The 15,254-nt window shown below is 36.6% G+C and overlaps 1 protein-coding gene across 2 annotated transcripts; it reads right to left on the reverse strand.

Moving 5' to 3' along the window:
* Nucleotides 1-1,365: 1,365 nt before the first annotated feature.
* On the reverse strand, nucleotides 1,366-11,793 carry LOC141611773 (uncharacterized). Of its 2 annotated transcripts, none has more exons than XM_074430393.1 (4): nucleotides 11,563-11,793; nucleotides 4,719-4,841; nucleotides 2,411-2,513; nucleotides 1,366-2,002 (listed from the first exon to the last, which is right to left on the reverse strand). In XM_074430393.1, exons 2-4 carry the CDS (start codon nucleotides 4,794-4,796, stop codon nucleotides 1,950-1,952), a joined length of 234 nt encoding a protein of 77 aa, XP_074286494.1. In that variant the 5' UTR covers nucleotides 4,797-4,841; nucleotides 11,563-11,793; the 3' UTR covers nucleotides 1,366-1,949. The 2 variants fall into 2 exon arrangements, with proteins under 2 accessions (XP_074286494.1, XP_074286493.1); XM_074430392.1 differs by having other exon boundaries at nucleotides 1,366-1,986; nucleotides 11,563-11,788.
* Between the last annotated feature and the right edge of the window lie 3,461 nt (nucleotides 11,794-15,254).

A 15,254-nucleotide genomic window follows, 5' to 3' on the forward strand; every position in this document is an offset into this window, starting at 1 on the left:
AAGTTTAAATTATGTGATAACATTAAACACAATAAAACAATTTCTAAAAAATTCGCATAAAGATAATCGATTTATACCTCTTTATTATGTTGAAACGGAAGTATTAGACTCGCGATTGAACAACTTGAAGATCTTAAGTTGATGTTTTTGAAGATTTATTGAAGAATTTGGTTGCTTTTGGAGGTTTTTTTCCTGGTAAGAGAGAGTTTAGACAGAAAGTTATTTTTTCAGGTTCACCAATTAATGTGCTTTAACTGATTAGAGAGAGAGCGAGAGATTTTTAGAGAGAGAAACAGAGTTGTTAAATATGAGAAGTATCGTTTGACTTCCTCTTTTAATATTCAGCGCACAAATTTTTAGGAGACGTGGAGCAATGAGGCGCGTTGGATTTTTAGATCCAATGGTTCTTATTGATATGCTAGACTCATCTAAGATGCTAGACTCATGGGATGCTCACTCTATATATATATATATATATATTGATTGATTGATTATTATTATTATAACTTATTATTCCGTCACATACATAATTCGTAGAAACAATATAAAATATATAGTTATAAAATACGGGGTATTATAATTCTAATCAAAACCGTGGAAAAAAATCGTGCTAGACCGGACACTCGGTCGAGTACTGAGTACACTCTACTCGGCCTAGTGTCATCCATACTCGATCGAGTGCCCCCAAGTTAGAAGCCTGACTAAAAACACCCAACATCGTACTCGGTCGAGTGCAACCTACTCGACCGAGTACTCCATGTTCAGCGTAGTATTACAGTCGTACACTCGACCGAGTACTCCATGTTCAGCGTAGTATTACAGTCGATCGAGGGACCTTCCAAAAGGTCAGAAATGCTCAAATCGATCGAGGGACCTCCGAAAAGGTTAGAAATGCTCAAAAATGAGTCGAAAATTGTGACCCTTGATAAGAATCTTGTCAATGATTTATGTATGAATTGAAAATGTATTATCAAGAAGAATCCAATAGAACGATAATGCGATGATAAGTTAGGAATTGATGAATATCGCTCATTTTGAGGAACATGGATTTGAGATTGTTGATGGCGCATGCAAAGAGGAGTGTATGAATATGCCTTATGAAATGTTGACATTCTGCCAAAAAAAAAAAAAAAGAAATCTAGACATTGAATGGGATGAATCTTGTGTGCTTGAGGAGATTGAAACGCACCTTGCATATCACTCCCCTATTCATTTCCCCTCCCTTTTACCCTTAATCCAAGCAAGCCCTTATTTATAGTAGAAAAAAAAAAAAAAAGAAAAAAAAAAGTGGTGTGATGATGACAAGGAATGTCTATTTGAGTGCATGGTAGAGGGAGTTGGTAATGAAGATGACAAGGCTTTGAGTGACGAAAGAGAAGGTTGGGAGAACCTCTCTAAAATTGCTCATTTGCTCACCCCTTAAATCTCAGTTTTCTAAAAAAAAATCTCTCACTAATAGTAAACAGCCCTCATTTATCTAGGAGGAAAGGTTAAAACTTTCTAACAACTGACAGATACTGAACTCGAAAGGATTATAACAAGAACACAATGACTAGTTCTCCACACAACTTCCGCTTTCAATGCCAATGAAGCTGCAAACACTCGACCAGCGCACCAAAACGTATGACCAGCATTTTGCCCTTGTTCTTTTCTCGCGTTTCTTCCTTTGACACAGGTGCATTGCCAATTTGTCTTCGGCTTGACTTATACAATGAACGCGACCAGTATTTCACTACTGGGCTCGCAAGAAATTGATTCAAAGTCGATCCACAACCGCTTAAATACCACATCTGGAAAGTGATGTGGAATATTTCAGTGAAGCCGCCAAAATCGCTTCTTATTTATCCTGCACATCTTCTAAACTAGCCTTATCACCCAAATCCAGTTTATTTAAATTACACTCATCCAACATTTCTTTCAATCCATCAACTCCAGTAAATTGCAAGTCGTTAATTTGGTCTCGGACATGTTGCAACAAAATGTAACCTGCATACAACAGAACCTGGATGAAAATGAAATTACATCATATGAAAAACTGTCACTACTGGTAACTTGACATGCTACACATCGAAAAAAGAAGTCCAGATATGTTTAACTAACCAGCTTCTGAATAATGGAAACGGGCAAATGCTTATGCAACTGACAAGAGAGAGAGAGAGAGAGAGAGAGAGAGAGAGAGAGAGAGAGAGAGAGAGAGAGAGAGAGAGAGAGAGAGAGAGAGAGAGAGAGAGAGAGAGAGAGAGAGAGAGAGAGAGAGAGAGAGAGAGAGAGAGAGAGAGAGAGAGAGAGAGAGAGAGAGAGAGAGAGAGAGAGAGAGAGAGAGAGAGAGAGAGAGAGAGAGAGAGAGAGAGAGAGAGAGAGAGAGAGAGAGAGAGAGAGAGAGAGAGAGAGAGAGAGAGAGAGATCATACTCAAGGCCCGAAGGATTTTCAGATCAAATTTATAGGCTAAATTTTCATGGCCGACGACTTTTGCACGTTGAAGCGCAAGTTCCTTCAAGCTTATTACGAGGTCCTGTGAAAATGTGCAGCACAAAAGTCAAAATCTCGATCTATCAGTGCGTTACAATCTACGGTACAAGAATACTGAACATCAGCAACAATATTAGTATCCCGATATCGTATCTAATTAATTTTATGCAAATGTAGGAGACATATACTAATATATACACCAGTATTTTTGAATAATCATGTAATGCTAAACTAAGCTACCAAAAATTTATATGTCAGACCATTTCAGTATAACTGACGTATATCCTTCAAAACCATACAGACAAAAATTGAAACGGAATCTACAGAAAATGGAATATTCTTAAACGACTCAAAAGTGAGAATGTATTGGAAGACAAAATTCGCTACCCTTAGATACACAGAATGCATTATGATGATTAGCAGAAGTGTAGATTAGAACAACAAATTCAGTATACCACGGTGAATTCGCGAAGTGCAGAACTAATTCACTATACGGTGGATAAAAAACAGGAATTCCATGGGACTAGCAAATTCGGTTAAGCAAGTTACACATTATCGATAATGTGACATTCTCTGACATTCTCTTTCATGTCAAGTAGAGAGAAAGAAAAGAGAAAAAAAATGGTAACATCTTTTCGGAAGGTAACTCCCGTACATAAAGGAGGCTTTATACCGATACATTTCGTAAATAGGGAATTCCTAAAAACAACGATAGTTCTGCTCATTAATGTACACTGCAAAATAGAAACCATCTTCCAAACTTGTCCAAGCCAAACCTTGGTCTTGCCTAGGCAAACATACCTCACCCCAAACAAGGGGAAAGACAAATATAGTAAAGATAAGACACACGTAACACATGGCAAGAGAGCATCAGATGATCAATAATTTTTCGCTCTTAAAAGTTAACACACACAAAGCAAGGACCAGTCATTAGACATGTTGAAAGATCACAGATTAATTCATGGCCGATTCATTGGTATAAAGTTTTTTCTTCTCCCATACTTGCAAAAGAAGTATTACACCAACTCCCTACTTCAAATAGTTAAAACTTATGGGAACCAGTGAAGAAAAGCTAGTTGTTGCTAGTATAGCTGTGGAGGTGAAGGGCCGGCTCATGCTGAATTGCTGACAACAGGCCAGCCAAAAGCCACGGCAAGAGAAGCCACAAAAGCTCTAGAAAACTACCATTCATTTTATATTGTCTCCATTTGACTTAGGTCATTAAACGATATTAAATTTGACCAATAAGTTTCTCCCAATAAACAATATCCATAACTTTTCAAATATGATGATATGAAAAATGTTGGTTTAGATAAAAATCATATTTGGCAAATTTTATATTGCACTACTACATATAATTGGAGAAATTATCGGTCAAAGTTGCCTTTGGTTGACCACAAACAAATGAGGACAATATACATAAGATGGAGGTGGTATTCCGTATTACTTATGGACTGCATGTCACAACCAAGTTATAAAAGGTTTGCAACCACAATTTGAACCTCATTTAATAAGCAACGTCATACCGCAAGAACCGATGGAAACAAAGATTTAGTACATAGTCATATCTAACCTTAGCCTCCGGAAAGGGAAAACGGAAGCATATACACTATGGAGAAGAAGAAACAAGCAAATGCTATTTTCCAAAATTCATATGTAAGATATAGGAGCTCAAACATTGCTTTTCACAATTTGGAAAACTATAATGTAAATTTTACCAAAAAGTTATACAGAAATAAGCATAGTGACATTTTACAGCAAAAAGAAGGATTGACACCAACCATTGCAGTACTGATAATTGTGAACATATAGAAGTTGAGATGAGAGGTCTGATTATTTGATAGCCTGAATTTTAAGTTCAATAAAGTGAAAGATAGGCGCGCGAATAAGATTTTAAGGTCGAAACAGAGAAAAATAAACTTCATGATGGTACGATTCCATTGTGAATGTATTAGAAAACACTAAACAGAGGCAAGTTCATGATCAAAGCAACTGGAAAAGGGAAATATGCAAGGAAACTAGGTAAGGGAACCGAAGCCCCTAACCTGTAATCACTACACATTTGTATCATAAGAGAGAAGACATCCAGGGGTAGCTATAATTACACAAGGAATAAATGATACAAATAAACTGAACCAAGAAAATCACTACAAATAAACAAATCCTTTTGTTGAAGCAACTCAAATATGGGGAGCAACAGTATGATATTGAAAAAACTCTCATTAATGAATGATTCCGTTTCACTTACTAGCTCTGGCTCGGATAGTGAGAGAAGCCAACGAACATCTTCAGGTCTATTATCTCCAATAGATACCAGCTTATCCATAAACAAATATTTTAGTCTTTGCACGCAATGAGAGTCAACGAGCACCTAGGGAGTCAATGAGCAATAAAAAAAATACCTTTATAGCTGTAGGTTCACAGGAAAAAATGACGCACTAATGTAAATCAACTACTATAAAATGAACAAATTTTTCCTAAAGAAAGCTAAAAACACAAGGAATTTGAAAACTACTGTGTATTCTCCCTGTTTTAAAATTTCAATATGTGAATTCTATATCTCCTAAATGGCTCACCTATAGAGACATCAAATTGATTCAAACAAACCTGAATAATATGGACCATAGTAAATCACTCCACACAATCAACTTCACTCCCGCATCGATATACTAGAAAATAATACACGACATTTCTTTTTTTTAGTAGGCAAATTTAGTTCGATTTTCCAACTCTTGAATCCTCTATTACAACATTGCCAAGTATTTTCATGAGTAATACTTGATGATTTTGATTAAGGGGAACCAGGGAGTGTAAGACTGTAAATGAATTTACCCACTGTGCTTTGAGTGGGAGCCTCAAATTTGTTAATTCATTATAAATCCCTAGTCGAAGTGGTTGATAGAATTCAACATAATTTCTTAACAATGAACCCAAGTAAATCAAAATAGGCTAAAAGTAATTAAACAAGCACAAAGAGGCAGCTCACAAAAACAGTACAGCAAACCACAAGGAGATACTTTGTCCATAAAAGTGGCACACAATGGTCACCAACAATGTTGCATGGTTCGGTATTCAGTCGGATTTGTACAACAAGTTCAAATCCATCAAACATTGCTCAATATAGACAACTTGGGTACTAGTTTGCACAAAAGATTCCATTAGAGGTTCAGACAGAGTTGAGAGTCAGCGCATGCAGCGGTGGTGACAACGCATTGGCAATACCCAAAAAGCCAAACAAAAATGACCAATAACCACGATATGATGCCACAATTTTAATCATGTCTGATACTTGAAAAACTTATCCCAGAGAAAATATGACATCAAATCCTTCCAGAAATGGAGCTTCCATACAACCTTAATATGGAATTGTGGAATAGACTTCTAGGAATTAATCGAAGAAATCCAAGAAACAATTGCAGGATTGCTAATTGATAGAAAACAATCGAGCCAAAAGTTTGTTATTATTGAATGATTAGTTGTTACAAGATTGGAGAATTGGAAGAGAGAAATGTAAGAATGAATATTACAATTGATAATCCAAAATGAATGACTAGTTATGCTATTTATACTATAGTAATGCATAACAAACTCTAACAACTAATGGCCAGCTGTTAGCTAACTAATTTTCCCGCCAATTCTAACCAATTCTGTTATTAATTTGTTAAACTGTTATGCACATAACAATCCACCCCTCTTAAATTTCAGCTTGTCCTCAAGCTGCATCCAAATTAAACTCAGGAAATCTTCTTGCTATATCATCATAGGGTTCCCAAGTAGCGTCAGCAACATCTCCATTTGACCACTGTATGAGAACATAAACCACTGCCTGATTTCCCTTCTTAACCATTTTCCTGCTTAAGACAACCAAAGGCTCTGCCCTTAGTTGTTGCTGTTCATCAACATCTGGAATAGAACAGACTGTTGGTAAAGGGCCCTCATGTTTCTTCAACACAGAGATATGAAAAACAGGATATATTTTTGCTTCAGGAGGTAGTTGTAGTCTGTATGCAACAGCACCAACCCTGTTAATGACAGAAAATGGCCCAAAATATCGAGGTGATATCTTAGCAGAAGATCTAGAAGCCAAAGATTTTTGCCTGTAGGGTTGCAACTTCACATACACAAAGTCCCCCACCTGAAATTCCTTATCTTTCCTTCCCTTGTCTGCTTGATTCTTCATTCTGTTCTGAGCTCTTTTCAGATGGAATTTGAGCATCTTCAAACATTCCTCTCTTGCAACCAAACTTCTGTCAATTAGTTCCACAGCACTGTCCCCCATCACATATGGTAGATGAAGACTTGGGGATTGACCATACACAATCTCAAAGGGAGTAGTATGAGCAGAAGAGTGATAAGTGGTATTGTACCACCATTCAGCCAATGGAATCCACTGTGCCCAATCTTTTGGCCTTTCTCCTGTCATGCATCTTAAGTAGGTCTCTAAACATTTATTGACCACTTCAGTTTGCCCATCCGTCTGAGGGTGATAGCTAGAAGACATGAGAAGATCCACTTGTTGTAATCTAAAGAGTTCCTTCCAAAAATTGCTTGTGAAAACCTTATCTCTATCAGATACAATTGACTTAGGCATGCCATGTAGTCTGAAAATTTGATCCAGAAATACCTGAGCCACTGATACTGCAGTAAAGGGATGGCTTAATAACACAAAGTGTGCATATTTGCTAAGCCTATCCACCACCACCAATATAGAGTCTTTCCCTTGTGACTTAGGTAATCCCTCTATAAAGTCCATAGAAATATCAGTCCAAATGGCCTGTGGAATAGGGAGTGGTTGTAACAGGCCTGCTGGTTTATCTAAGATAGGTTTGCACTGTTGACAAATGCTACATTTCCTGACATAATTCCTTACATCTTTTTTGATTTTTTTCCAATAGAACAGTGCTGTAATTCTTTTCTCAGTAGCTTGAACCCCTGAATGCCCTCCTACTGGTGCATCATGTAATAAGGAAATAATTTTTTTCCTTAATTCCTCATTGTCCCCTACTACCAACTTTCCCTTCCTCCTTAATTCCCCCTGAGACCATGAGTAATGTGCCCTAGGCTGCCCAGCCTGTATTTGCTGAATTAGTGACTGTGAGTGTACATCATTCTGCCAGCTGTTGTGGATTTGCTGTTGAAGTTCAGTACTTATTTGTGATAAAATCAGGGACATTAACTCTTTGCAATGTACTCGAGAAAGGGCATCAGCAGCACCATTTTCCTTGCCCTTCCTATACACAATTTCATAATCCAGACCCAACAACTTAGGCAAACATTTACTCTGGAATGCTGTGGTTATTTTCTGTTCCAGCAAATATTTAAGACTAAAGTGGTCAGTTTTAATCTTAAAATGTCTCCCACTGAGATAAGGTCTCCATTTTTCAATGGCAAATATAACAGCCATCAACTCTTTCTCATAAGTAGAATTGGTTTGTGTTTTTGGGGAAAAAGCCTTGCTAATGTAAGCAATAGGATGACCATTTTGTGTAAGCACAGCACCCATACCACTGTCAGATGCATCTGTTTCCACCACAAACTCCATTGTAAAATTAGGGAGGGCCAGTACTGGAGCCTTGATCATTGCCCCTTTTAGTTTATGAAATGCTGCAGTAGCCATTTCATTCCATTTAAACCCATTTTTCTTCAGTAAATTGGTCAAGGGTTTACTGATAATGCCATACCCTTGAATAAATTTTCTGTAATATCCAGTAAGGCCTAAAAATCCCCTTAATTCCTTGACATTCTTTGGTTCTGGCCAGTCCACCATGGCCTTGATTTTGGCAGGGTCAGTTTCCACACCCCTACCAGAAATAACATGACCCAAGTACTCCACTTCTGAGGCCCCAAACACACACTTAGACATTTTAGCAAATAGTGTATGCTGTCTAAGAATATCCAACACCATTCTCACATGCTGGGCATGTTCCTCCAAACTCTTACTGTATATTAATATGTCATCAAAAAATACTAGGACACACTTTCTCAAATGAATTTTGAAAATAGTATTCATAAGATGTTGGAAGGTTGAGGGAGCATTGGTTAAACCAAATGGCATGACCAAGAATTCATAGTGACCCTCATGTGTCCTAAAGGCAGTTTTGGGAATATCATTTGGGTTCATTCTAATTTGCCAATACCCAGACCTAAGATCAATTTTAGAAAAAATTACAGCTCCATGTAGCTCATCCAACAGTTCTTCTATAACTGGAATGGGAAACTTATCTTTGACAGTGCATTTATTGAGCTCTCTATAGTCTATACAAAGCCTCCATGTACCATCTTTTTTCTTAACAAGTACAATAGGAGATGAATAAGGGCTTTGACTTGGTCTAACCACTCCAGACTCTAACATTTCTTTCACAATGTTTTCAATGGCATCCTTTTGAACAACTGGATACCTGTATGGTCTCACATTAATGGGGACAGTTCCCTCTTTAAGGTGAATTTGATGATCATGAGTTCTATGAGGAGGTAGTTCAGTTGGGGTCTTAAAAATATCATCAAATTCTTCCAAAATACTTTGTATTGCAGGAGGTATTAGAGTACCTGCAGAGGAAAGGTTTTCCTCTGTTGTCTGGATGGATATTGCAAACAATTGAGGATTTGGTGCCTTGACAATAAGGGATTGCAGCTGTTTGTCATTCACCCAGTCCACAGGCCCAAGCTTTCCCCCTCTCAATACATGTTTCTTCCCCTTGTACTGGAACTGCATTCTCAGCTGTTGAAAATCCCATAACACAGGACCCAATGAAGACAGCCACTGCACACCCAATACCATGTCACATGTGCCCAAGGGTACCAACATAATGTCAGTCTGGAATTTCTCCCCTTGCAGCTGCCACTCAAATTGCTTGACCATGGATTTGCTGTAAATGCTTTCCCCATTAGCCACTGAAACAGCAACTGGAAAGCTTGACACAATCCTACATCCCAGTTTCCTTGCTGTGTTTTCATCCAAAAAATTGTGTGTGCTCCCTGAATCTATGAGAATATTCAGAGAATTCCCACGCACCTTCCCTGTAACCCTCATTGTTTGAAAAGCAGCATTTCCAGTAATGGCATTTAAGGATATTAAAGGAGGTAACTCCTCATTAACACCTTCCTGTGTAAACTGCAGTAATTCTTCCTCCTCTCCTTCTGCAATTGTAATAACCTCAATGCTATGCAATTGAGTTGCACATTTATGACCAGCTACAAATTTTTCAGGGCAAAAGAAACATAAATTCTTTGCTCTCCTTTCAGCCACAAATTCAGGAGTCAATGGTGTTCTTATTGTTTTGAAAGGTGGCTTTGTGTTGACAGGTGCCCTTGGAGCACCATTCCACTGTGACTGATGTGGTGAAAAGGGTTTAGTCATAGGTTTATCCAAAATGGGTTTATGTCTTTTATTAATGCAAGATAATGTATTTTCTTGTAATCTGGCTAAAGTATAAGCATCAATTAAAGTTGGAGGTTTGAACATTCTTACTGTGCTTTGGATATCCGACTGTAACCCACTCAAGAAACAACTAATTGCCTGTTTCTCTGTTAAATCTGTTCTTATCAGAAGTGCATCAAACTTTTCCTGATATGCCTCTATATTCCCGGATTGTTTCAGGTTCATGAGTTCAGAAATTGGATCATCATAAGGTTGATTCCCAAATCTTGCCAGAATTGCAGCCTTGTACACCTCCCAAACAGGCCATACCCCTTGTGGAGTTGTCTTCATCAAAGATTGATGCCAAAGTAGAGCTTTCCCTTCCAAATGTATGGATACTAACTTCACCTTCAAGTTGTCATTTGTAGCATCTACTTCAAAGAATTGCTCACACCTATAAACCCAACCTTGAACATCCTCACCCTTGAATCTTGGAAACTCAATTTTCGAGAACCTTGCAAAATTTGAGTTAAATTGCCCTCCATTGTTATGGTTAAGATTTCCACCATTGTTGGATACATTCTTTTCCAAAGTGATAACCTTGGTACCCATTTCCTGAAATTGGTTCGTAATCCTCAACATTGTTTCCCTTTGAGCACGCATTTCCTCCCTGAACTCATTCTGTTGTCTCTGCTGTTCTGCTAAGAACTCAGTCCATGATTCCTTCAAACTTTTCTGGAATTCATCCATGGCTGCCTGAGCTTTTGCCGCCATTGTTGCACAGCTATTTTAATGGAGTTTTTGTAAAAGATATTGGGATATTTCCAGAATGATTCAGGAGATTGCCAGGAGCGAATCTCTGATACCACTTGGAATAGACTTCTAGGAATTAATCGAAGAAATCCAAGAAACAATTGCAGGATTGCTAATTGATAGAAAACAATCGAGCCAAAAGTTTGTTATTATTGAATGATTAGTTGTTACAAGATTGGAGAATTGGAAGAGAGAAATGTAAGAATGAATATTACAATTGATAATCCAAAATGAATGACTAGTTATGCTATTTATACTATAGTAATGCATAACAAACTCTAACAACTAATGGCCAGCTGTTAGCTAACTAATTTTCCCGCCAATTCTAACCAATTCTGTTATTAATTTGTTAAACTGTTATGCACATAACAAATTGTTGACGAAGTAAGGTCTATACCCCGGCCAGGCCGTAATTGCAATCAAGCTTGGTGTTTGTAAAGAGTAAGCATCCGCTAGGGAAACATGGGTTCCTGCTTGAATTCCTAATTACTAACTAATCATTGGCTTAGCTAATGATTAATGAACAATCCTTGCTTTTACTCCGTATATAAAAGGAACAACGAAGATGCTTAGTCGTCATAGAATTTTGTAAGAAACACCGCATATGAATTGATCATTTTTGTATTATCGCCATCATTACAAATTATCTAAATTATAATTTTATAGTACTAAACATCATAATATCAACAATTCTAAAATGATGTTCCAGTTTGAACAATTCTAATTAAACAAAATTGACAAGCTTTATTAGTTAAACTTGACACATTTTAATCACCCAGGATACCATTGAAACTAATTAATCCAACTTTAATTGAAACATTTAAATAAATATCTACAAGTTACAACTTTAATTGAAAATTAAACAAGTACGAAAATAAAAAAAAAAGAAAACGAAGAATAGGAAAGAGACAGACGATATTACCTTGATAGACACAATTGTGTGGCGGAACTGAGAAACTAGAAGGTGTACCAGGTTGATTTGAGAGATTGGGTCTGTTTGTGCAATTGAGAGACTAACCAGTTAGTCTTGTTGAAGACGAGTCGGAGCAAGTGACGGGTAATGTCACTCATAAAATGGATAGGGGGACGGATACGTGCCGTCTTTAATGAGATTTTGTGGGAGATATAATGTGCAATTGAGAGTTTGAGAGGTGCGTTTAATTACTTTAGTTTTTTTTTGATTTTTTGATTTTTTCGAGTATATATATATTAATAATATTACATCTCAAATCGGTCGAAAAATTATATATCACAAAAAATTCGGAGAGACGGTCTCTCAATATCGTTATTGAGAGACCTCTCACGTTATGGGGTGATGGGCCCAATGAATTTTTTTTTTCCTATTATGTCCTCCACTAAATTAGTGAGAAACGGTCTCTCATAAGACCTACTGTATATATACATGGTTTGATTTGGTTTGGTTTGATTTGGATTCGGGCACAATACGTTTTTAAAAAAACGAGTAATCAAAGTTATAACGGTTTATGTATGAGAGGATGAGTGAGGGAGTTTTAAATTTAGAATACATTTTCATACTCGTACGGAATGGAATCGATATGGCGTATGGTTGGATCACGCAATTACACTCTTCATACAGTGGCTAATCCGATAAATGTGTGAAGTTTGGCAGCGTAATTTTTTATTTTTTTTTCAGTTCGCAGCGTAAATGGTGCAGGATGGAAACACGATAAAATCACGAAGAATTGAGATACGGAGATGCATTACGAAATTGCAAAGAATTTTGGACGTGAGACAAGCCAAAACAACGTATTTACATGATTGATATGATAAGAGTCAGTTCAATTCAAGCTGCTCACTTTTTTACTAGACTAGAAGCGTTCGGTGATCAATACCCTTGATCAAGCATTCAAGCTCCAGTTTGAGAATAGTAAGGCTTTCTGAATTCTGACAAATAAAATGGGCTGCTGAGTGCTGAACATGAAGCCATGAACGCCTCCTAAAATTTGCAATCGTAGGATTTTGAACATTCGTATTTGAAGTTAGCAGAACACAACCAAGGTCAGAGATTCGTGTACGACACTCACACTACTACCAGAACTTATATCACAAATTCACAATACTTGGGGGTTGTTTGGTTGCCTCAGAAAAACACAGGAATTCCAAAATCCCATGAATTGAGATTTAAGCCTCTTGTTTGGTTACCCATTTTTTTCCAAAATGGAGGAATCTAGAGTTCCATAGGAACTCTAATTCCTACATCATGTAGGAAGTGGCTGACCAACCCCCCCTTGGTCATTCCCAATTCCTGTGTTTTTTGTAAGTAATGTTTTATTATTCTACCCCTATTAAAAACACAACAATTTAATTTTCTACCTCTTCTATCTACCGTTCTGCCGTCATCTTCGTTCTTCACACAACTTTTTTTTTCTCTTGTGCAATTTTCCTCATCACTTCAACAGGTACTCTCTATCTTTCTCTCTCCCCTATTCCCTTTTTTTTCCTCTATCTTTCTCTCTCCCCTACTCCCTTTTTTTTCCTCCTGTGCAATTGTTTTCATTATTAAATATGTGATGTTATTTTGTCATCTAAAGCTTGTTGTACCTAGTAGAATCATACATATCTCACTTTAATTTTATGGATTATTATATTTGTTTTACTGCTGTGCTCTTCTGCTATCATGACTGTAACTCTGTAAGATTGCTCTTGTATGCTTTGTTTTCAGTTAAGGATTGTCGCTAGGGACTCCCGCTCAGGTTATATCAGCATCAAAACAAATCGCTACAAACCCCCTTGAAGTTGATTTTTTTTTTTCAGCCTTCCAGATGATTTCAAATTTGCTTATGTGCAAGGCTTATTGATTCCTGATCATGCGAATAAGTGATAGCTCACTTCTCCTCGAGACATTGGATTACAAACTTGCGGATTATTGTGTTTTTGAGTTGGTTTAATTGAACTCTTTTAAAAGTTATGTTGTTCTTTTGAAGATCGTGTTATAATTAAGTCCTAATTTGAAACATAGTTTTTTATAATTTAAGCTACTTTATTTTATTTTTATTAGATTTTCTGATAATAAATGAGAATATCCGGACATATTCATTTTTTTCATGTTGTTAAATCTTGTAAGCTAAGATCAAATTTTGTATGTCATATATATGAATTAAGGGTGAAGTAATAAATTTTAGCAAAAGGGTAAAATAGTATTTACAACAAAAATTCATAGGAATTGAGTTATCCAACCAAACAACATACAGGAATTTATTTCATGGGAAGTGTCAATTCCTTGATGGCAACCAAACAAGTTTTGGATATTTCCCATGAATTATATGTAGGAACTCAATTCATGTGAATTTCTATTTCCCACATGAAATTAATTCCCCCATGAACCAAACAACCCCTTGATATACTTGAATACAAGATAGGGTTTTTTGTTAGAAACTACCTTTTATTTAGGGTCATTTGTGAACAACTACCTTTTATTTTATTTTTGGCTTTTAACCACCTTTCATTTCTTCATTTTGTGAAAGACTACCAAAAATCTACTTCCGGCGAAAAAAAGTCAACTTTTCGGCGTTGACTTGCTCTTTTCTCCCTTTTTCACACATATAACCCATACATAGTTCTCCCTTTGTTCACCCAACAAAATCCAAAAAAGCTCTTCTACATGCCCAACACCTTATCAAAAGTTTGTTCAAAGCAATACCAATGCATCACCATCTCAATCTTCATCTCCATCTCCGTTGTCACCTTTACTACCACTTTCACATTCACCTTACATTTCAACAACCTTATAGACTAGTCATGATTTATCAAACTACTGTCCATCTAAGTCATATTAAAGTACTTTATTTCTCTCTTCATGGTAAGATGGTAGGTATACGAAAACTAATGAGATAGTAGCACACAAGTTATCCAAAGAATGAATCCATGATTATTTTCGAATAGTTAACACTACGAGTTAATTTTGCCAACAAGGCCATAATAGATCATTATTGTTGAAGAATTATTTACCATGTTAAGATTAATATCAATGATGATTTTGTTTCGGTGATTAGGAATTTGATTCGGGTAAGAGATAGACAAATTGAAGTGATTAATGTTGGATTTAATCAATCTTTATCATCTATTATTAGGGTTATAAAATAAAGAGTTAGATTCAACATGAAATGGTAAGTCAACGCCGGAAAGTTGACTTTTTTTCGGCGGAAGTGAATTTTTGATAGTCTTTCGCAAAATGAAGAAATGAAAGGTAGTTGAAAGCCAAAAATAAAATAAAAGGTAGTTGTTCACAAATGACCCTAAATAAAAGGTAGTTTTTAACAAAAATCCTACAAGATATGCTAAAGTGTGTAAATGGTAAAAGAAGTCAATTATTGAATGTGACCGCACCAGGTCGAGCAGTTTCCTTACGACTTTACAAGTCACTAACAATTACTTTACAAGTCACCAACACACTTTAACAGAGCGCTTTTTTTTTTTTTTTTTTTTTGCAGCTGCTAAAAAAGATTCATAATGCAAACTCATGGCCCGTCTAGCCAAGTCATGAGCTCTTCTGTTACGGTTCCTGCACACATAGCTAAAACATAGACAATGAAAAGAAGTAGATAAAAGTGCGATGTCTCCAAGGATTCCTTTGATCTGATGATTTATACTCTC

The sequence above is a fragment of the Silene latifolia genome, chromosome 11, assembly GCF_048544455.1.
Source record: "Silene latifolia isolate original U9 population chromosome 11, ASM4854445v1, whole genome shotgun sequence".
NCBI classification, from domain to species: domain Eukaryota; kingdom Viridiplantae; phylum Streptophyta; class Magnoliopsida; order Caryophyllales; family Caryophyllaceae; genus Silene; species Silene latifolia.